Source organism: Asterias amurensis, chromosome 15 (genome assembly GCF_032118995.1).
Source record: "Asterias amurensis chromosome 15, ASM3211899v1".
Taxonomy (NCBI): domain Eukaryota; kingdom Metazoa; phylum Echinodermata; class Asteroidea; order Forcipulatida; family Asteriidae; genus Asterias; species Asterias amurensis.
In genome coordinates this window covers 15,535,788-15,559,009 of record NC_092662.1, presented here as the reverse complement: position 1 = coordinate 15,559,009, position 23,222 = coordinate 15,535,788, and the positions used below count along the sequence as shown (strand labels likewise).

General features: G+C 37.6%; 2 protein-coding genes across 2 annotated transcripts; one reads left to right on the top strand and one right to left on the bottom strand.

Annotated features, from left to right (window-relative positions):
• Window positions 1-1,075: 1,075 nt before the first annotated feature.
• LOC139948026 (queuine tRNA-ribosyltransferase catalytic subunit 1-like) lies at window positions 1,076-6,442 on the bottom strand. The gene is made up of 8 exons (XM_071946007.1): window positions 6,182-6,442; window positions 5,447-5,515; window positions 4,945-5,162; window positions 4,193-4,308; window positions 3,591-3,729; window positions 2,898-2,973; window positions 2,192-2,386; window positions 1,076-1,238 (listed from the first exon to the last, which is right to left on the bottom strand). Exons 1-8 carry the CDS (start codon window positions 6,440-6,442, stop codon window positions 1,083-1,085), a joined length of 1,230 nt encoding a protein of 409 aa, XP_071802108.1. The 3' UTR covers window positions 1,076-1,082.
• A 751-nt stretch (window positions 6,443-7,193) lies between these two features.
• On the top strand, window positions 7,194-21,083 carry LOC139948178 (dolichyldiphosphatase 1-like). The gene is made up of 8 exons (XM_071946237.1): window positions 7,194-7,463; window positions 11,717-11,817; window positions 12,939-13,023; window positions 13,953-14,052; window positions 14,892-14,996; window positions 15,613-15,703; window positions 17,111-17,238; window positions 17,958-21,083. The coding sequence occupies exons 1-8, from the start codon at window positions 7,379-7,381 to the stop codon at window positions 17,998-18,000; spliced, it is 738 nt and encodes a 245-aa protein (XP_071802338.1). The 5' UTR covers window positions 7,194-7,378; the 3' UTR covers window positions 18,001-21,083.
• The last annotated feature ends 2,139 nt before the right edge of the window (window positions 21,084-23,222 follow it).

Here is a 23,222-nt window from a genome sequence, read left to right as displayed (position 1 = left end):
TCATTCTCTTGCAAATGCTATGACCAAATTGAGCCCAATTTCTCTCCAAAAATGTAATACTGCAATGCACTTTGTAAGGAAGTAAAGTAATTTTGGCAGGGGTTATGCGTGAAACTTTGGGAAATTTAAATGTAATTTTGGTAGACATGTTTTATATTACCAGGTAGGGAAAAGGTACATTTCTGTGCTCTTTAATAAGTTTTTGTTTGTACTCTGCAAAGTTGTAAAATGTTTATTTTAGAAAGACACACACAAAATAACTCATGATCAACAGGTTGTTTTAGTATAAAAATTACTTGATTTTATTTGGACAATAATGTCTTTTTCTGACGAAGACAGAAAAAATTCGAACATTAAAAAAGTATTGTTTTCTACATGCGATAATAAGAAGAAAAAAAGTTGGTATTAAAAATGGATTTCAGTGATCTGACAGTAATTAAAGGAATGTAATTGTCCCAATGACCAGGGCACTAATGTAAAGCGCAATTTTATGGCTTTGTGAAATGTGCTATATAAGAACTAGTTATTAAACAGTTATTAAAATTCCATGACACCTCTGAAGGCGTTTCCTCTCTAATTGAATCTCGGAGTTCGATTCCAAGAAGTATTTTAACCAGATTAGGAGGTTTCTCAGGACTTAGACAACTATAATGAAGTCTATAGGATTTGAGGCGTTGCATGGTGAGGTATCAATGTATATTTGGTTAGCGGTAACACCGTGTGTGTATCTATTTGCCAGGTAGAGTTTGTTCTTAGTGAACTGTCTTGCTTTATTCTACTCCTGCGGAGTAGATGTTCAGGGGTTTGAGCGACTTCTCAGTTCTGAAAAGAACTGTCCTGCTTTTTAACTATTACCCGGGCGGATGGTATAGAAAATAGGCTGGGACTACTACTTTAGCTTATAGGATTGTGAAGTCTTTGTTGGAGCCTGGTCAGCTTGTATCTCGAGCTACATTAACATCTCTGCTGAAGTATGTCCTCTCAAATGAAGCGTTTTTTGGAGTAAACTCAGAAGTACTTAAAACCGATAAGGAGGTTTCTTAAGATTTAGACAACTATCATACAGTTTTTTCAAAGTCTGGTCAGCCTGTATTTAGAGCTACATTAACTGATGCTAACGAGTCTACAGCCCATGTAGGGTAATCCCCAGCAGGATAAACGACTTTCATGAAGTCTTTGATGAAGTCCGGGTAGCGATCATCTAAGATGGCTTGTCGTATATCTCTCATAAGATCCATCTAGAGGAAAGACAGAAAAAGGATGTCATTAATTTGGATGATTTTGCACCAGAGATACGGTCTGATGGCCCAATCGCAAAATACACGTTGGCAACCTGGACAGAGAGACCTTTGAAGTTTTAAATTTACATTACATTTGGTATATAATGTCAGTTGAACTGTAAACAAACTTTTTGGAATTCAGTAAATTTTCAATTGAGTAACAACAATACACTGTGTAAAATCTTGAATAGAAACAAATTATGAACAAATGTTGACATTGAGTCTGATAGATACCATTAGATTTTGTTGAGTAATGTTCACTTAAAGGCAGTGGACACTATTGGTAATTACTCAAAATAATTATTCGCATAAAACCTTACTTGGTAACAAGTAATGGGGAGAGGTTGATGGTATAAAACATTGTGAGAAACGGCTCCCTCTGGAGTGCCATAGTTTTCGAGAAAGAAGAAATTTTCCACAAGATTGATTTTGATACCTCGGGTTCAGAACTTTAGGTCTCGAAATCGACCAGCTAAATGCACACAACTTCGTGTGACAAGGGTGTTTTTCCTTTCATTAATATCTCGCAACTCGGACAACCAATTTAGCTCAAATTTTCACAGGTTTGTTATTTTATGCATATGTTGAGATACACCAACTGTGAAGGCTAGTCTTTGACAATTACCAATAGTGTCCACTGCCTTTAATACCCATAAAGACAGATGAGATCAATCCTCGCTGACATGTCTTTCTTAGTGCTCTTAATTTTTGGTCTCATTTTGATTCGGGTCTTCTACGCAAATTTCTGATCCAGTGAACATTTTTAGTTACAAGCCCTGTGGTCTTTGAACTTTTCTCCCGAATTCAAGCTATGTTAAATTAGCACCATTATAAGGAAATCCCACTTCACTATAGAGGGGGCTATACCATTTAACCATGCAAAGATGAATATTCTTCAGGTTATTACACACCTGGAATTTGATGTTGTGTACGCTGATGATCTGGCATGCCACAGTCTCTTTTCCAGCGATGGAGTGGAGGTAAGCCCTGGTGTAGTTCAAGCAGGTAGAACAACGACAATTCTCATCAATTGGTCGGAAGTCTTTGGCGTATTGCTTATTCTGTAATTGGAGCTGACCAGATCTTACAAGGGCTGAACCAAATCTCTAGGGTGGGGTGGAAGGGAGATAGAAAGAAAGAGGACTTGTGTGAACCAGATGCTAATTTCATAGGGCTGCTTAACTGTAAGCAAATTCTAAGGCTAACTATTGCAGACAAATTTGCTTAAGCATAACCATTTTTCACAGGTAAGCAAGAAGATTTGGCAGCCTGCTTGCACGTTCACCATGGATGTGCATTGTTATGTCATTCATCTTCATACAGAAAGCACCAAAAGGCTCAGCATGCCTTTTTGTGTGCTTGCAGTTAGCAGTGCTATGAAATGGAAACTTGCGCAGTGTACTTATGCAGAGTAAGCCATCCAGCAGCTCTGTGAAACTGAGTTGCGTTACAAGGAGTAATGTTCTAAGCTTTTTTCTTTTGTCGTTAATTTTTCCTTGGCTCAGGTCAGGCTCCTGTGCTGAAAACTCTATGAATTATTTACGGAGCCTCAAGTGAGGCCAGAAGAAACGTTTCAAAAGTTACAGAATTTTCTTAATAACTAGCTTTAATACTTACAGCTGTTCTTGTGGGGTACACACAGTCGAACATATCCACTCCTAATGCACAGCACACAACTAAATCAACAGCATATCTAAAAAGAAAAAAAAACAAGATAAAAGCATTTATTTCCATTCAACATAACATCTGAGATGTGGTATAGTTAATTTAGGTTTGCCATAGCACCATGTGTAAATCGCTTTTGGGTAGTGATGGTTTTGAAAATAACTAGTGGTTGACACTGCAACGTTTCACTTGACAAGTATAATCTGGACCCAATTTCATAGAGCTGCTACGCACAAAAATTTGCTCACAATGAAATTTATTCCTTGGTAAAAACAGGATTACCAACCTAATTTCCATTTGTTGCATATTGCTTGTTGCTGGTATTCAGCTGTTATCCTGAAAACATGTGGAAAATTTGTTGGTAATCCTGTTTTTATCGAGGAAGAAATTTCATGCTTAGCAAATTTTTGTGCTAAGCAGCACTATGAAATTGGGCCGTGATCGTCTTCAGGAGATTACTGGACTCTGTTATTGAGTACTGCCTTATAGATTAACTGGTAGTAAAAGAGATTTACACATGGTGCTTTCGCAAACCAGTAAACATTTTGAGTAACAAGTCCTGTGGTTGTCTTCGAACCCTAAGCCAATTCGTCCCAGATTTGGATCGATCATGTTAGGTCTCATGGCATCTTATGAATGTCTCACCCAACTCCCATGCAGTATCGAGGTTTATCTCTCGGCAGTATATCCGTCGACAAAGTCACCATCTTCCAGAAATGTTCTTTCTCTTCTCCACCACTCAACCCTCCAATGGCGTAGCCAGGGGTGTCCCGCTTAACCATTTCTGCAATCGAAAATCATACTTGAAGCTTGGTGGCTTAATTACAATGATGAAAAAGGTACAAAACGACATAAACTTGTGAAGCACTGAACTTTCACACTTGTAAAACCCAAACAGAGAAGACTTCTAATGAACTGCTAGGCAGCAGTAGAAAAAGTAATTTTCTTCAAGTTTTATTTCAGATCCTTCAAAGTTGGTATTTGTTTTGTTGTTGTTAATGTAACGATTCACTCATTATATAATTGACAAATTTGTAAAACTGTTTTCTGTTAAAAGTAAGGGAGCCAGCGTCTCAAAAGTCATTCATGCTGAGAACGCTCCTCTTGATACATGCCTGCAATCCATTGGACTAACAGAACGTTCCGCTAGACTGCATCATTTTGTTAATAAGTACAGGAGAATCCCTTATCGGACGTTCCTAACATTCCAACCTTTGAGATGCTCCTTAAATGATGAACATACTCACCTTTAGCACAGATAGTCCTTAGCTTAGAATCTAAACCTCCTTGGATGATTGCGAAGAGATTCTGTTCATGAGGGCGTTTCTGGGCAGCGATGCATCTATCTAACCAGCGGATAGACCTGTCAAAGAAAACCGACAAAAACTCAAGTTTTCATTTGGATACAATGTTTCAGTGCTTTCAGTGCAGGAGCGTCATGCACAGCACATCATCCCAGTTTAGCTTTTACCAGCTGTAAAGGGATTACTTCATCAAGTATCAAGTATCAGATTCTAGTTGTAAGACTGCCATTTTGGAGACAATGGTGTGAATGTCATCATTCTCCCTCAACAGTTGTCCGCTGGCCAAATTGCTAGTTCTCTCCAAGTAATCCAACTGGCAAGTTCAGCTTTGAAAATGCATCCCTATTTTTAAGTGTTCTAGCAAGCAGGAACACTTGAAAAGAATTGTCACGGTATCTGCGGTGCTCGCGATGTTTAGCTGGGTTTTGGCCAGTTGACCTTTGTTTAGGGAGAAAGCTGCTGGTGTACCAGTGAAATGACAAGATGACTGGTTCTGCTCTCAAGTCAAGTACAAAGTTAAGGTAAGGCCGTATCCGAATTGGCAGGTGTTGTAGGACTACCTATACCTAATGCATGATGACTCAGAAGTCAAGCCGTAGCTGTAGCCACCTATTCAAACCTTGCCTAAAGCTTATTAAGACTTAAGTCAAAAGACTTGAGCTGTTATGATCAAAACCTTTGACCTTTGGCATTACCTATACATGGCCTCTTCGACTCTGGGCCCTGTGGTTAAACTGTGGACAACATCATCAAGCTGCATGATGATATCAGCTCCGATGCTAGCCTGGATTTCAACAGACTTCTCAGGGGTCAGCAAAAGTTCTTCCTTTGTGTATGGAGACTGAAATTTGACCCCTTCTTCGGTAATCTCTGCCAGCTTGACGAGCGAAACCATCTGGAATCCTCCACTGTCCTACAAGGGGTAAGAAAGAGAAATGGAAGTTTTATAAGAAGATTTCAGGGAAGATTATAAAAGTCAAGAAGAATGTTACTATTCTAAACTTAAAAAAAAGAAATATATATATATATGGCTGAACAGTGTCAGTAGCTTTTGTAAAACTTTTTCGATCCTGCCACAACTTTTTCACTCATTTTTCACAAAAAGAAATATATTTTTTGATTAAATTTCTTTCATAATGAATAAAAAAGTGGTGGCATGAAACAGAACTTTTCCACTTTTGTTTGAATTGCACATACCGTGAGCAATGCTCTTTTCCAGTTCATGAATTTGTGAAGACCTCCAGCTTTTTCCAGAAGTTCTGGACCCTGTTGAACAATAACAATGAATGATTGATAACAATTGATCTAGTTAAATTAGATTCGAAATGTTGGGCCATAATAATATTATTGTGTCACCACCCTCAAGAAGCCCGGGAAATAGATAGTCTTAAACAAAAAAAAAGGGGGCCAGGCTCAGGGAAATGGGGGCGGGGGCACCTTGGTCCACCTTGGTCCAGTGGTTTAGACTGCAGGACTTGCAAGCATAACATAATAAGGTTATGGGTTCGAATCCTACCATAACAAGGCTACATTCACATCACTTACTCTTCGGTAAACTCTTCTTAATTAGTATTTTGACTTGTTTGTTTGGTATTTTTAATAAAAATTAAACGAATCATGAATGATTGATAAGCTACCCACAATTTTCACGAATGACTAGAATTTATTGCCGTCTAGAAAAGGTAATTATATTTATAATTACTAAAATTAAAATCATAATCTCTTCGAAATTCTTGATTTGCGCAGTTCATAATCATAAACGCTATTTTAAACCAATGTTTCTATACCATAATACAGAGATTGGCAATTGGATGGCAGCTTGGTGGTAATAATAAATACCCTCTGCTCTTGTGGGAGTTCCCCGAGTTTTGCTTACTCGGGAGGATCATCCAAACAAACAAGTAAACAAAGTAAACAAACAAACAAACTAACCGGCCGCATTCCAAGATGATACGTATTCCCAAGTATCAACTGAGCATCAACATTTTCGAGTTGTGACGTCGTTAAACTCTTCATAGTTCCCTGGGTTCCAACAGGCATAAAGACTGGAGTGTCTACTGTGTAATGTGGAAGTTTCAGTTTGCATGTTCTTGCTTTTGTTGTGCTACACTCAGCGAGAACTTTCAGCGAAAGCGCTTGGGGTGTTTTGGTTATGGGGGCTGCCATCTTGGATTTGTGGTTCGAAGTTTTCATTTTGAGTACAGAGTATGTAAAATATATTCATTATTTGTTAAACATGTTTTTGTATATAAGAGCTCATCAATTTATTTCATTGCAGTAAAAAGGACAATTTCAAGCAAAAATATATAACAATAAAGAAATTTAAAGCATATTTTAACGTAAAAATTATTGTTTTAATGGACTACAAATATATGTAACACCCCCTATATAATAGAATATCCCACTTGCTGAAAGATCGCGTTGAGGAAAGAGAAATGGTTAACGACGATAATCAATTTAAACATACACTTGATGTAAACAGAGGTATGACTATAAGAGCTATGACACAATTTTGGGGTGCGTGGGGGTCTGGGATGGGGGACCTACTATCTCATTTTGTATGTCTGCACTTCGATTGCAATGAAGGAGGTCACAGGGCAAGATTTCCCCCTTTTTTTAATGGAAGACACCCGGCCACTCGACTAAATGATGCAGAAGTAGTTGCAGCGGGAGCAGAATTTCAGAATTTCTCGTGTTTAGTTTTGACTTTACAGAATGTGTAAAAAATTCAAGGGCCCAAGATGATTTTTTTTTTCAATTAAATTATTTTTTCCTAAATAAATATAATATTATGCTTTTGAATTAACTTTTTTAATGTTTATTTCAAAGCTAAGATTTACTGTTGTTTGTTCACATACAATCAAAACAATTTCTTAAGCTAAAAAAAGTTATACTGCAGTTTCTAGATTTACTGTTTGTTTCATTGCAATAATCATTGGCCCAAGTACACGTTCAAAAATCATTCACTCCGGCCACGCATTATGCACTGCATGGGATGCGTGCACACCACCACGACACACACAGAAACGGCGTATAAACACACAGTAGATTCTCGAACTTCACTTCAGGAATGGGTTTTAATTTCTTGAGACAAGAACAAATTTGAGTGATTACAGCTGCCGAAAGACCATGGAGGGGGGAGGTAGAGAACCCACTGCCGAAACGGACGTGCGATGGCGACCAGTTTCCCTTACTTTTGTTGAGTATCCCGACGGTAAGTAATGAGTGTTTTCTTGCAGCAAACACACCCTGTGTTTTTGCGGGTACGGTGTGGCCTGTATGGCTAGGGAGGGCGCCCTCTATTTGTGTACTCTAATTTAATTTACTACCAAACCATTGCCTGCTTTGTTGTTATTGATTATCTAAGAAGAATTTGTATTAATTGTTTACTAGCAGGTTATTAAATATTTGGCAAATTTACACAAAAATTACATTTAATTTGGGCTTTCTCTAAAAAAGGAATGCACAAACAAAACATGTCGCAGCGCATGCATGTCATGTCTAACAGGGTCGGAAGAACCTCTGCTTTTTGGGATGGAGGGCGCAGCTCACTCGCAAGTTAGGGGTGTCATCATCATTCTATTCAACATTGATTGATTTATAGGCGTACAGAAAAGTTGTGGAACAAACTTGACTACTGGAACCAGGTGTATTTTGGGGCACAATAACCATGCTTTTTATCATTGTCCCAAAGTTGGAGACATAATAATAATTTGGGGGGCTAATCGTCCTTACTCGCAGCTAGAGATGAATTGTGAAGGACGCGGCTACAACGTGTTCGAGAAGCAGGCATGCAAGGGCGCATTCAGCTGCCAGCCACATCAACCCATTATGACCACGGAGCACAGCCAAGATCGAAAGTGTTTGATTTTTGAACCAATGCACAACTCAACTCACATATGGCCCCGACCGGGAATCGAACCGGGGTCACCTTGGTGAGAGGCGAGCGCTTTAAACACAAGCCAACCGTGCCACTTTGGCCCTTTATACAGTATACGTATATGATACCTTTTTTCAATAAAAGCCACTGATTCAATATTACACATGTTTTCTTTGTGTGAAGCTATTGTAATTTCCTCAATCTTTGTCATGCAGCAAAAGGCTGAAAAGTTGTGTGACCCAATTTCCTTCTTTGTTTCCCCTCATACTAAAAACATACTAGTTTGCCAGCTGATGTTTTAATAAGCTCAGTAAACATTCGTTTCAATGCAGTTTTCCTAACTTGTTTATTCTAGTCACAAAGTCTGTTTCGTTTGCATTTGTAGAAGGATTGTAACAAAAACAATTTTTTGAAAACATAACTGTTTGATGTCTTCTCGCAAATTGCAGCCGATAAGTAAAAAGTAAAACAAGGATCTGCAAACATATCTTAAATCTCGAAAATATTTCCTTCACTACAGACCAACTTGGTCTTAGAGGGTCACATTTCCTGGTTAAAACTATTTCCCATCAACACCATGTTTATAATAACAACGGTGGAAATAGTACGGCACAGCTACAATAGTTGGAATCCAATTAATACAATACTTTTTTCAATTTACTACAAGTCAACAGATACAACGTCACTGGATGGGAGAGCACCAACATTTATTATCCTTTTTTCTTCCAGATCAAACTCACAAAATACACAATTTATTTAAAGACTGTTTGCATTGCCCCAGTTTGTACAATAGGGCTTTTAAAACCAAAGATAAACACCCAGTAGAAAAAATTCCCAGGACCAAGTTCATTCAGCATACTTTGGCAATCCTTCAGAAATTTGGGCCAACAATGCACCATAGTTTAAAAAAACATTGAATGTCAAATAATCTTATGTATAAAGTACCTGAGACAGGTTGTGATGATTGTAAATTTCTCATCTTTACATAAAATATATTTCCAATATTCACAATCCCTCAATCTCTTTAAAGGCAGTTGACACTATTGGTAATTACTCAAAATAATTGTTAGCATAAAACCTTTCTTGGTAACGAGTAATGGAGAGAGGTTGATACATGTAGTATAAAACATTGTGAGAAACGGCTCCCTTGGATTGGAAGTACATGTACAATGTAGTTTTCGAGAAAGAAGTAATTTTCCACGAATTTGGTTTCAAGACCTCAAAATCAAGCATCTGAATGCACACAACTTCCTTTGACAAGGGTGTTTTTTTTTCTTCCATTATTATCACGCAACTTCGACGACCAATAGAGTTCAAATTTTCACAGGTTTGTTATTTTATGCATTTATACACAAAGTGAGAAGACTGGTCTTTGACAATTACCAAAAGTCTCTAGTGTCTTTAAGTCATCCATCCTCGAGACACGCCCTTTTCTTGAGTTAGTTCATCTTTAATCAGCTAATGGTAACAAGCATCATGGTTTACCGTGTCTTGAACGGAGCTTTTAGCAATTGGTCCAAGTAGACATTGATCTTGACTGACGGATGGTGCCTGTAGATCACGTCGGGGGGGGGGGGGTATTAAGTTCAGATGAATCATTACTGTGCTTATGGGATGTAAAGATACCTTGCGAATGTTTTCCCAAGACATTTTGTTTATTTAACTTCCAAGCTTTTCTGTTAGATTGATCCTTAAAGGATGGCGCAACGTTCGTGTCAAAATGTCTTTTTAAATGCATTGATGGGGCTTCTTCATCAGAATCAAAATAGACATTGTGAAATATACACTTGTAAAGAATGCACATAAAAAAAAAATATTCTGAGAGTCACTTAATTTTCAATGATAAGAGAATTCCACATGTGAAAGCTAAATTTACTTTGTACCTTTCCAAAAAAAACACCATGATAGTTTTAGAGACGCTTAAATTTCAAATCTTCTATGCTCAATACAAAAAGTCCAGACATAAAATCTGTTTTCGTTTTATATTTTCCAAGTATTTGATAAAAATGGAAATACTCTGGCTTTGATCTCTGGCGTAAAGAAGTGGTGGCGACACTAAAAGCGTCCCTGGGTAATGTCTAAAACACTTGTGTCAACCCTCCATGGCATTCACATTCAGTCAGTCATGCTTGTCTAGAAACTGTCTGCAAGGCTTTCTTGATGATTGCCTAGAAACGCCAAACCACATGCCGGACTCGATCCATTAAGTAAAAATAGTTTGTCTTATTATGAGTCAGACTTTCCACATGAGGTTTAGAGATGTAGACAGCAGGCCTGGAATTAAAGTTTTTCACTGACTTTAAGATTTTCCAATCGAAGTGCCCTTTGCAAAATGAAAATGGCCTTGCCCTTTCAACATGTTCAAAGATAAAATTCCTGGGCTGAATTGCACAAAGCAATACAGTTCATCGCAAGATAAATTGTTAGTATTACCATAGTGATTTGTGTTGTGACATCACACTTTACTTAGCAACTGCGATTGATTTGCAGTAAAGATCAATTTCAGCTCTTTGTGAAAGTCAGCCCAAAACCTGGGGCAATACAATAATTTAAGTAACCCACGGCACCCGTGGCAACTGCCGTGATGCCCTGCGCTTTTGCTTTGGTGCCCCATGCAAAGTTCAATACAAATTTTAGTTTTCCCTCACAGAAGTGCCCTTTACAACAGGAAAATTGCTGTGCCCCTTGAAGTCTTGAATGTCTTAAAAATGCAACTGGAGTCTTGTTGTTTGCTTTCTCCCTCCGTGGTTATAAGATGTTGATGTTATTGCCGCAAAAGCTCGGAATGGTAATTCAAAAATAAAACGAATATTTACAAATTCAGGGCTAGAATTTAGAGTTTGTATTGGAAAGGCAAACTCTTTCAAAAATAATTTCTTTGAATTAAAACAGAACGACCATACATGTAGGATTACATGGAAAATACCCCAGAGCCTGGCTGTAAAAAAGAGAATAAAAGGGTAGCGACGAGTTCTTACGAGTTTGAATTGCCGTGTGATAAAGGCCCGAGCCGAAGCCAGGGCATTTAGCTCACGGCAACGATCCTGCAAGGTTTTAATCGGACGTTTAAGAACGAGTCACTACTCTTTTATTCCCATTGATAAATGCCCTTTAATTAAAAAAACATTAAAAAAATACAATTACAGACACTTTGACAGTTGAAAATTTGAGGTTTGAAATATTTTTTTCAAAAACTTTGTGAAGAGTCTGTTGCACGTGGGTTGTGTGTACGTGCGCGCGCTTAGAGATAGATTAGGCGCTAATAGGTATGAATTGCGTTCCGCGTGATAATCTTGCAATCTTGTCAGTCCCTACTTGACTGCGTGGGTTTTCTCTGGTATAATTCTCTTGGGTTTTCCTCCCACATCTTAAACTGAAATTTAGTCGTTGTTTTCTTTCTTCTTGTTCGTCTATAATAAGAGCAGTGAGAATATCCAAATCCACCAAGCATGGTTGCCCTTTTCCAAAGAGAAAATGCCTTGGTGCTTTTATTCTTTTAAAAAACGAGGCATTACAGGCATGAGTTGTCATTTCTATAAACTACATGTATCTTATTTGTTTATTTATTTATTTTGTTTACTGTACAGGTGACATCATCGGCAAGGCCTTAGCTTACATCAGCCTATCACCTGTCATCATTCTAGTTAGTTTTGCAACATTAATTCTCTTCAGAAGGGAATTGCATACGGTAAGATTTGCTCACATAATGTAACAACATGGGCCTAATTTCATGAAGCTGTTAAGCAGAAATTACTACTTAGCAAATTTGTTTGCTTATCAAGAAATGAGTGGGGCACCAGCTGCAGCCATGTAAACCAAATGGAATTTTGGCTGGTAACCAGTTTCTAGTAAGCAACATTTTTTGTACTTAGCTACTTTTTGCTTAAAGCAGCTTTATAAAATTGCGGCCCGAGCCCAATTTCATAAAGCATGTAAGCACAAAAACTTGTTCAACACAAAAATATCTTGCTTTAAAAAAATAGTTTACCAGCCGAGTACCATACAGCTACCATTGCTGGGACTGGTACCCTGGTAATTCTTGCTTAGTCAAGATATTTGTTAGCAGAATTTTCTGCTTAACAGCTTTATGATATTGGGCCCTGGAAGGTAAATATTGAAGCGGGAAAGAATCGTCTTCCCTCATGGAGCCAAAAATCCATTAGAGAATCAAAATATCTGACAGGAATATTTCTGTAGGCGCTGTGACGGTAAAAGTCTTGTAATTGCCAAGCAGCCCTCATTGCTGTCATCAAGTCTTATACTACATCTTGAGAAACGTCTTTTGATCTGTGTAAAGGCAGTGGACACTTTTGGTAATTACTCAAAATAATTGTGAGCATAAAAACTTATTTGGTAACGAGTTATGGGGAGCTGTTAGTATAAAACATTGTGAGAAATGGCTCCCACTGAAGTAACATACTTTTTGAGACAGACCTTATTTTCCTCGAATTTGATTTTGAGACTTCAGAATTAGATTTTGAGGTTTCAAAATCAAGCATCTGAAAGCACACAACTTCGTGTGACAGGGGTGTTTTTTCTTTCATTATTATCTTGCAACTTCGAAGACAAATTGAGCTCATACTTTCACAGGTTTGTTATTTTATGCATATGTTGAGTTATACCAAGTGAGACGACTGGTCTTTGACAATTAAATAGTGTCCAAGGTCTTTAAAGGGAAGGTATACGTTTTGGTAATCTCTCTAAAAATGAATGGAAATTAACTGATGCTGCCTACAGCAGCTTTCGATGGTTTAAAGAGACAGTTATTTTCAATTTTTTTTTTTTTTGTATTTTGTTCTTGTTGATCAGGTAACATTCTTGTGTGGAATCTTATTTAATGAGATGGTCAACTGGATTACTAAACATATCATCAAGGAACCAAGACCAGCTAGAGGTAAATATCATTGTTTTTCTTGAAAAACTCTTCCCTTTCAAGAATATTTGTCAGTAAATACACCAATTAAAGGCGCTGGAAACTATTGGTTTGTATTACTCTAAATAAAATTGTTAGCATAACAACTTACTTGGTAATAAGCAATGGAGAACTGTTGATAGTATCAAACAGTGCGAGAAACTGCTCCCTCTAGTCTGAAGTAATGTAGTTTTTCAGAAGGAGGTAATTTCTCACTCAAATATCAAAAGACTTCAGGCCTGAAGCCTTTTATTAGGCATCTGAAAGCACAAACAATTGTGCAACAAGGGTGTTTTTCTACCATTATTCTCTTGCAACTTCAATGATCAATTGAGTCCAAAATTTCACAGATTTTTTATTTTATTCGTGGGAAACAATATGTGAGAATTCTGGTCTTTGACAATTATTGTACCTAAGGTGTCCAGTACCTTTAAAGGCAGTGGACACTATTGGTAATTACTCAAAATAATTGTTAGCATTAAACCTTACTTGGTGATGAGTAGCGGGGAGAGGTTGATGGTATAAAACATTGTAAGAAACGGCTCCCTCTGAAGTGCCATAGTTTTCAAGAAAGAAGTAATTTTCAACGAATTTGATTTCAAGACCTCAGACTTACAACTTGAGGTCTCGAAATCAACCATCTAAACCCACACAACTTCGTGTGACAAGGGTGTTTATTCTTTCATTATTATCTCGCAACTTCAACGACCAATATGCATATTTTGAGATACACCAAGTACGAAGACTGGTCTTTGACAATTACCAATAGTGTCCACTGTCTTTAAGAACAGACAGATAAATAAAGTGTTGATTATTTCTTTCTACCACAAGACTGCAGTTCTTGCATTTGGTTTACAAGAAGTTTGTATGTCAGCTTACAATCTGATATTGTTTCTATATTTGTATTGCAGGTAATCAAGAGTTACTCTTCTCAGAGTATGGCATGCCATCGAGTCATTCCCAGTTCATGTGGTTCTTTGCAGTCTACACTGTCCTCTTTATTTACATTAGGTAAGTCCGCTCAACTTTTATATTCAGCCATTACAAATGACAGAATTGAGAAAAAGGATTTTTGGGCGTTTTAAAAGGCAATCCCTCGATGTCGAGGAAGATGTTCTTCACAGGCAAACAAAGTTACTAAGTAGTTTGTGCCTCAGGTGGCTCCGTCGATGACTCAAAAGTCCGATCTGCTCGCCACAAAGCAGATGTCACAGGTTGTAGTTAAAGCCATTATACACTTTCGGTAAACAGTATTATCCAAGGCCCACACTTTGTGTTTCACAACTAATATATAAAATATCAAACCTGTGAAAAATAACGGGAAAACCCACTCTTGCCTCTGCGCGTTTCGCCGTGTCATGACATGTGTTTACTATAAATTCGTAATTCTCGCTATCGAGAATTTAGATTGTTTTAATGTTTTCTAAAAAAGTAAAGCATTTCAAGGAATAATATTTCAAGAGAAGTCTTTCATCATTTCCTGTAAATCTGTGATTTTTTTATATTTTTTTTCCTGTCCCGAAAGTGTATAATGGCTTTAAAGGGAGGGTTGGACCATGGAGATGTTTTTCTCGTTCCCCCTCCTTTCTCTGCTGTCGCTTAGCGGTTGCATGAGCTAGTCGATTTGTTTCAAAGCTAGCAGTGCCTCTGTGCAATAATTGCCTCCATGAGGCTCGATCTCCTGCCTGCTCCTCCCAGGATGCAGTGTTGACACTACACTTCTGGAGCGATGCCTTTAGTTAAAGTTGTTGTTTAATATTTGATATCTTTCTCAAAGGCTAAGAAAAGACTTGAACAATTTGTCTTTCAAGTTGACGACTGTACTGACACTGATTCTTGTTGCTTTTCAGGCTAGGACTACAGCAGCATAGCTCCAGTAGTCTACTAGAGTTAGCGTGGAAACATTGCCTAGCCATTGGAGCAACAATGTTAGCACTGATTGTTAGTTTTAGCAGGTAAGAACCCGGTCCTATTCCTCCCCACTGAATCTGAGTCCCTATTTGTCCGAGTCCAAAGTCCTTCCTGTCCCTGAAACATTTGTTGAAAACATTTGTGTCGGTTGTCAAAATTGTTGCCATTTCTGGTAGACTAGATACCAGGTCCCAATTTTATGACTCTGCTTACCGTAAGTAAAGAATCAGTGCGGGGGGTTCGGCAGACTTCTCAGTTCTGAAAAGAACTGTCCTGCTATTTAACTATTACCCGGGCGGATGGAATAGAAAAATAGGCTGGGACTACTACTTTAGCGTTTAGGATCGTGATGAACTGTACTACTGCAGAGTCAGTTCTTAAATTGAACCGAACCCCCAAACATTTACTCCGCAGTAGTAGAATAAAGCAAGACAGTTCTCTAAGAACAAACTCTACCTGGCAAGTAGATACACGGTGTTACCGCAAACCATATAGATATTGATACCTCACCATGCATTGCTCAAATCCAATATATTATGTACATGTTATGCTGTTTTTGTTTTCATCTATTTTGCTTTGTATGTGCGATGAGCATTTGTTTTGTGGATGTGTGGGCATTATAAATGTTCCATATTATTATTACTATTATTGTGATTGCAGAGTGTATCTTGCCTACCACACTGTAAGACAGGTGGTGTGTGGAGCATTACTTGGCACCATATTGGCAGTGCCTTGGTTTGCTTTTAATGAGGTGAGTAAAAGACCCTCCAAATATTAAAGGAACACGTTGCCTTGGATCAGACGAGTTGGTCTATAAAAAGCGTCTGTAACCCTTTTTTATAAAATGCATATGGTTGGAAAGATGTTTTAAAAGTAGAATACAATGATCCACACAATTTTGCCTCAAAATTGCGTGGTTTTCCTTTTACTGTGCACGGTCGGCCATTTATGGGAGTCAAAATTTTGACTCCCTTAAATGGCCGACGTGTTAGTCGACGAGGTAAAAGGAAAACTGTGCAATTTCGAGGCATGTTTGTGTGGATCATTGTATTCTACTTTTACAACATCTGTCTACCCATGTGCATTTTATAAAAAACTGTTACAAACGCCTTTCAAATACCAACTCGACCGATCCAAGGCAACATGTTCCTTTAATCAACAATAAATCAGTGAAGTAACTAATCCTAGACGTAGTGCCTGGTTCACACTTCCTGTGAATTTGCAAAGCGAATTTTGGCATCACAAGGCTGTTTTTGCAGTGACAGGAGTTGAGCACAGCACAGCTCAACCATTGTGAAGTATTTGTTGCAAATTTGTGACGTCCGAATTGCTATCACATCCACATCCGCCTGAAGTAAACTGGGCTTCACTTGTGGTTTCAATCTGCCCATTGCCAAGTCAAAATGCATAAAGATATGGTGCGTGCCTAGTTAAGTGAGCGTCGATTTTGCATTTTTGGTTTGTTGTGGCTGAGGGGTCTGGTTCACCGGACCCTAACTCTGGTTTTGTCGGCAGCAGAGTGTGTTTGAATCTCTGTATGACACTAAAGCCCTTGAGCACGGCACCTCTCGCTGTTAGCCATTTGTAATCCTGGGCGGAGAGAAACAATTATGATACAATTCCTTGCTCAAGGACAACAGTGTTGCAACTGACCAGGTCAGCATTCTAACCCACATTTAAAAACAAACTGTGGAGTGTTACACTTATTTAGCTTTTATTTTACACATAAAGGCAGTGGACACTATTGGTAATTGTCAAAGACTAGCCTTCACTGTTGGTGTATCTCAACATATGCATAAAATAACAAACCTGTGAAAATTTGAGCTCAATCGGTCATCGAAGTTGCGAGATAATAATGAAAGAAAAAACACCCTTGTCACAGGAAGTTGTGTGCGTTTAGATGGTTGATTTCAAGACCTCAAGTTCTAAATATGAGGTCTCAAAATCAAATTTGTGGAAAATTACTTCTTTCTCAAAAACTATGGCACTTCAGAGGGAGCCGTTTCACACAATGTTTTGTACCATCAACCTCTCCCCATTACTCGTCACCAAGTAAGGTTTCGTGCTAACAATTATTTTGAGTAATTACCAATAGTGTCCACTGCCTTTACCTTTTTTTGCACTCATTTAAACTTGTGTCTTTGTGATTTCTTTGCAGATTTTCCTGACCCCTCTTTACCCACAAGTCGTCTCCTGGAGAATATCTGAGATGTTGATGCTGCGTGACTCCACTCTCATTCCTAATGTGCTCTGGTTTGAGTATACCAATGCCAGAACAGAAGCAAGGTGATTAACCAGACCTTCCTTTAACCCTATCCATCTCCAAAACTAAATTATAGTCAAGGCACTGGGGTCGATTTCACAAAGAGTTAGGACTCGTCTTATCTCGAGTTAGGAAGAGTAACTCGTCTTAACTTAGGATGAGTCGTAAGGTCCCCATGCTACAGTGCAGGGTTGGGACTCGTCCTTAGTCCTAAGATAAGTCTTAAGTTAGGAAGAGTTTTGTGAAATCGACGGCAGGACACTTTTGATAATAACTCAAAATATTTTATAACGAGCAACGGAGAGCTGTTGATACTTTTAGTATAATTCATTGTGAGAAATTGCTCTCCCTGAAGTAACAAAGTTTTTGAGAAAGAGGTAATTTCTCACACAAGTATTAAGTGACTTCAGGCCTGAAGCCTTTTCTTAGGCATCTGAAAGCATACGAATTTGTGAAACAGGGGTGTTTTTCCTTTGATTATTCTCTTCCAACTTCTTTGACCAGTTGAGTCCAAACTATCACAGATTTGTTATTTTAGAAAGGAATTGCTTAACAGAAACAGGTTACCAACCAAAGATACCTTAAGTTTACGCTGTCGTGACTGGTGCCCATTTAAATTTTGCTTAGCAATGAAATTTGATAAGCAGTATTTTCTGCTTTATAAAATTTGTAGACTGTAATTTTAAGAAACACAATGCTAACTCGGATCTTATTCGGTTTTTTTCTTCTTCATTTATCTCAGAACAAGACAACGGAAGCAGGGCTGCGGCAACAAAATATCATGACTAAGAGAGGCCTTTCAGGATGAGTGGCGTGACAGATGTCAATATTCCTGATCAAAGTTGTGACGAGAACACCCCCCTCTACTGACGAGAACCAACCCCCCTCTACTGTCTCCCTCTACTGCCTTCATCAAGTCACGTAAACTACTCATGACTCATTGTCACCAATTTCACGAAGAGACACATATCGTCACGTCAGTACCAAAAAGTTGTATCTCATTTTTGCAAACAATGGCACGCGGAAATTCTCCCTGCAAAACATTGTATCTCGGCGCATTCTTGTTTTGTGTGTACACCCTGGGCTCGATTGCGCAAAGCAATCAAATTCATCGCAAGACAAATTGTCAGTATTACCATAGTGATTTGCATTGTGACATCACACTGTTTGGCAACTACAATTGATTTGCAGTTAAGATTAATTGTGAAATCGAGCCATGGCTATTTTATATATATTATATATTTATTGACCAAACCAACAGCGGACGAGCCGCCAATTACAGGAAAGGATACAAAAAAACCAATTAGAAATATTCATATAGCCTATATAAAAACAATCTGATATGTACAAAGTTAACAATTAAAATAGAATCATCTTAGGAAAGAAAATTAAAGCATACATTAAAGATTACGTAAAATAAAATAGGGAACAGAAACAGACCACCATGAACGACTGTGAAAATATATTTAAAATAAATTAAGTTAGGTACAATGTTTTGACAATTTCAATTTGCATGAAACATACAGTAAGTGCTATTTTAGGAGATGCGCTGTTTTGGCACTGACGTGATGATGTTCTAAAAAATAACAAGTTATTGAGTATGACAGGAAGGAGTGTATATATGTAGCTCAATAATTTTCTTTTTTATTAAGAGCCACACATCCCCAAAGATGCATGTAATACATTGCGATAGAAGAGAGTAAACGTACATGTAGGTCAAATATTCAGGTTTCACGATGACCCAAATAATGTCAGTGTGTACGTAATCACACGGCATGCACATCCCTTTTCTGTGTGTAAAACATGTTGTTCACATGGCGAACAACTTGGTGAATATCTCACATACAAACACATCCTACCCAGGGTTATGGTGTTTGTGTTGGTTTCGGAATAAAATAAAACACAATACAATTATCTTTGACTAATTACTATGGTAGTGAGCCAATAATGTACAAGAAATTAGTTAGTCGATGGAAAGGTTAGCAGACAATTTTTAAGCAATTATTTTTTGCTTGAGCGGCTCAATGAAAATGGGCCCCGGTTTGGCACAAGCAAACTGCAAAAGCTGTTTTAGCATCAAAAATAGTTTATCTGTCGGTGAACATATACCATGATATACCACAATCTACAGTACATGACTGGCTTCTCAGTTAAACCCACTTGGCATGAAAAACCGTGCTTATCAGTTTACAAGTTGAAATGCAGTGATTTGTATTTTGATGTGCAATGGCCCTCTGCAAAATGATTGACATGCAATTTAATTTCCTGAAGGAAACTGTCATGTTAAGTACATTTAAGCCTATACTATGGAATTTCGGTTATGGAATCTAACATGACCAATTTGGAGTGATGTTTGTCTGCTAAGCAGTTTGTTAATGTGGGGGTCTCTTAAAGAAAGTAAGCAGTCATTTTAAGATTTGAGTTAAATTCTCTGTCATCTGACTTATCATTGCCATAAGTGACTTGAGTGTATAAATCAATGGGGCCTACAACCGAGAGGTAGAACATGTAGGTATAGAGCGGAAAACTGCCAGGGCGCAATTTCATAAAGCATGTATCAAGCACAAAAACTTGCTAAGCACAGAAAACTCTTGCTTAGCAAAAATAGCTTACCAACCAAAGTATTGTACATTACCAGTGCTGTGACCGATAACCCACTCATTTCCTTGGCTTAGCAAAGGAATTTGCTAAGCAAAATTTTCTTCTAAACATCTTTATGAAACTGGGCCCCAGATAACAAACATGAGTCTTTCTTTTCATGTCGCTGCAAAATCGAATGCTTTTTGGATCAGGCTGATATCAACTAAATATTGATTGATTTATTGATTGATTGACAAGTTGATTATATTTCAATCAACTTTATTTTTTAATGAGCAAAATTTTTGATGAGCGTTTTTTTTTTAAATATATTATTAATGGTTTGACCACGCACTGTTTTTTTTAATTATTTAAACACAGGGTAGGGTAACCCTAACAGATTTTCATAATGTGAGTACATTTTGCAATTATTAACGGGTCTTGCAAATTTAGGGCCATATGTCACGCGAGACAATGTTCAGGCAAGAAATATTATTGCTACACTTTCATTTAGTTATTACCAATAATCAACCAAATTATCAAGTAGGCTTTAAAGACACTGGACATCTTTGGTAACTGTCAAAGACCAGTCTTCTCACTTGCTGTATCTCAACATATGCACAAAATAAAAAACCTGTGAAAATGTGAACTTAAGTGGTCGTCGAAGTTGCGAGATAATAATGGAAGAAAAAAACACCCTTGTCACATGAAGTTGTGTGCTTTCAGATGCTTGATTTTGAGACCTCAAAATCTAATTTAGAGGTCTTGAAATAAAATGTAAGAGGAAAATTACTTCTTTCTTGAAAACTACGTTACTTCAGAGGGAGCCGTTTCTCACAATGTGGTATACTATCAACAGCTCTTCATTGCTCGTTGGCAAGTAAGTTTTTATGCTAATCATTATTTTGAGTAATTACCAATAGTGTCCAGTGCCTTTAAGGTTATTTATGCCATTTGTAATCTGATTGGAAGATTCTAACTTACTCCATTCCACCAATCAGGTTTGTTTGCTCATTTTGAAGTATTTTAAGTTTCCTTAAATTCATTGGGAGTGTTACTATGCCAGCCTCCTGGACATTGAGAAGGAATGCTCGAAAGGCTTTAAGGTTTGAATGAATAGATCATGTGACATATGACATCCCATATTTACAAAAGAGCCACAGAGCATGGGCTTTCTGCAGGCACGATTTGTACACAGCACAGTGAACGAAAATATGAAATCATTTATTTTTTTGAGATTGCACTGTCTGATTTTGATTAATTTTTGATTTGAAGAAAGGAGGCACCTCTCGGAGATTGCACTGTCTGATTTTGATTAATTTTTGATTTGAAGAAAGGAGGCACCTCTCAAAATAAGTGCAGCTTTTACTTGTATAACTCCTGAATTTATGTGGAAGTTATGGCACCAAACGTAAAACTTCCCAGATTGTCAGTGCAGTATCTTGCCTGCCAGAAAGACCCTTGAAGGTACAAGGTCACTCATTTTGTAAACAAAGGTTACAGGGGCCCAATTTCATAAAGCGGTTAAGCAGAAAACACTACTTAGCAATGTTCTTTGCTTAGCAAATCATGAGCGGGGCACCATTTGCAACAATGTAAAACTGGATGGCATCAGGATTTTCTTTACTTAGCAAACTTGTATGCTTACAGGCTTTATGAAATTGGGCTTGGGTATGTACTACTAAGCAAAGCTGGCTACAGGTTTAAAGGTACAAACTGTGACCATAGAACAAAGCAATTAATGGAAATGTTTAGGAGCCAGTTGATTTGTTCCATTTTCTTGACTAGAAGAAAAGGGGTAACGGTGTTTAAGTCGAAGATTTACGGAGTGATTGTAACTTGCAATGTCCTTCAAGATTTGTTTGTTTGCAACTCTGTTCAAAGAAAAATGGACCAAAATTTTCAGTAAATTATGCAAATAAATAAGTTTGTTTTGTGAATTATAGGTCACTGCTCTGTTTATAAACAACTACAAACTGCTCTAGAAAATTGCTCTGGAATTGCAAGAGACGTGGGTTTAAATTCCCCCCCCCCCGAGTAATATGCCTTTGATATGTTTTCACAGGACTCGGGAAAGAACCGAGTATACATTGCTAACACACATCGGTGTATGAGTAAAAAACAAAATTAATATTCTTTATCCCCGATGCAAATTTGTTATCTATTATATAACTATAAATTTGATTTAGTTCGAAATCCTCCTAACTCCTTCCTTTAAATTCCCCAATGTTTATCACCAGAATCATTTATTTAAATCACTCAAATCACAAAATGTCTGAAAACTACGCACCTGCTTATTTGAGGTTGCAAAAAAATACAAAAAATATCTGGTAGATGTTATATGATATGAGAGGAAGGGTACTCCATGTATTGTTCTAAAGAGTAGTGTACTCACCATACACCTCTACCATTGTACATCCATAGAGATGTCCTTACTTTTGTTTAGAAAAAAATAAAGACAATTTATGTTTTAATTTGTTGACCCCACCAAAGAAATATCCTAAAAGAAACTGGCTGTGCATGTGTGAGTGAAGTTTCTAAGTTTTCACAGGACCTATTGCACATAAAGAGCAATTGGCAAAATGACGAGTTTTTGGGGTTGATACATTTTACACTAATTTAGTGGAAACTCCCAATAAGGACTGCACTGTTGTTTGTTTTTCTCAAACAAATCTTTGGCATTATATTTTCCCTAATGAACAATGTGTGCCTGTATCTATGATTTTGAGCTATATGTTCTGTTTTTAATCACACAATGATGTTGTCATCAGGGCCCGATTTCATTAAGCTGTTTAGCAGGAAATTGTGCTTAGGAAATTTATTGGCTAAGCAAGAGATGACCAGGTTACCAGTCACAGCATGGTATTTTGCCTGGTTACCCTGATCAGCAACATTTGTGCTAAGCAAGTTTTTGTGCTTACAGGCTTTATGAATTTGAGCACTGGGCCCTACTTTTTTCCCCTGCTTACCCGAGATTATGGTTTAATATGCATGATGCCTTGTTTTTGGATGTAACTTTAACTAATTAATTGATTAATGATGGAGTGATATATTTCTTGATTGTAATTTTTGCCAAATGGGTCAGTCTTTTCTGTATGTTTTTTTGGCATCAAATGCAAACTTTTTCATTATCAAAATACAAAATAAATGATGATTATTGATATTTGAATTATTGTATAGATTTATTGTTCATCAAATCCTCATCTGACATTTCCTTATTCTCCCCAATTCACTTATTAAGATACAATTCCACATTTTCCTGAAAGAAACTTTAGTATTTTCCAGAACGGCTACCACGCCCTCTTCCGCCGTAGAAATAATAGGCGCAATGCACTTGTGCGCGTGCGCAACAATGAAGTGGTCACTTTTAAAATGTCCGCCCTTTTCGCGACTCACGTGGATTTGAGAATGTGGAGAATTTCGAGTAGGA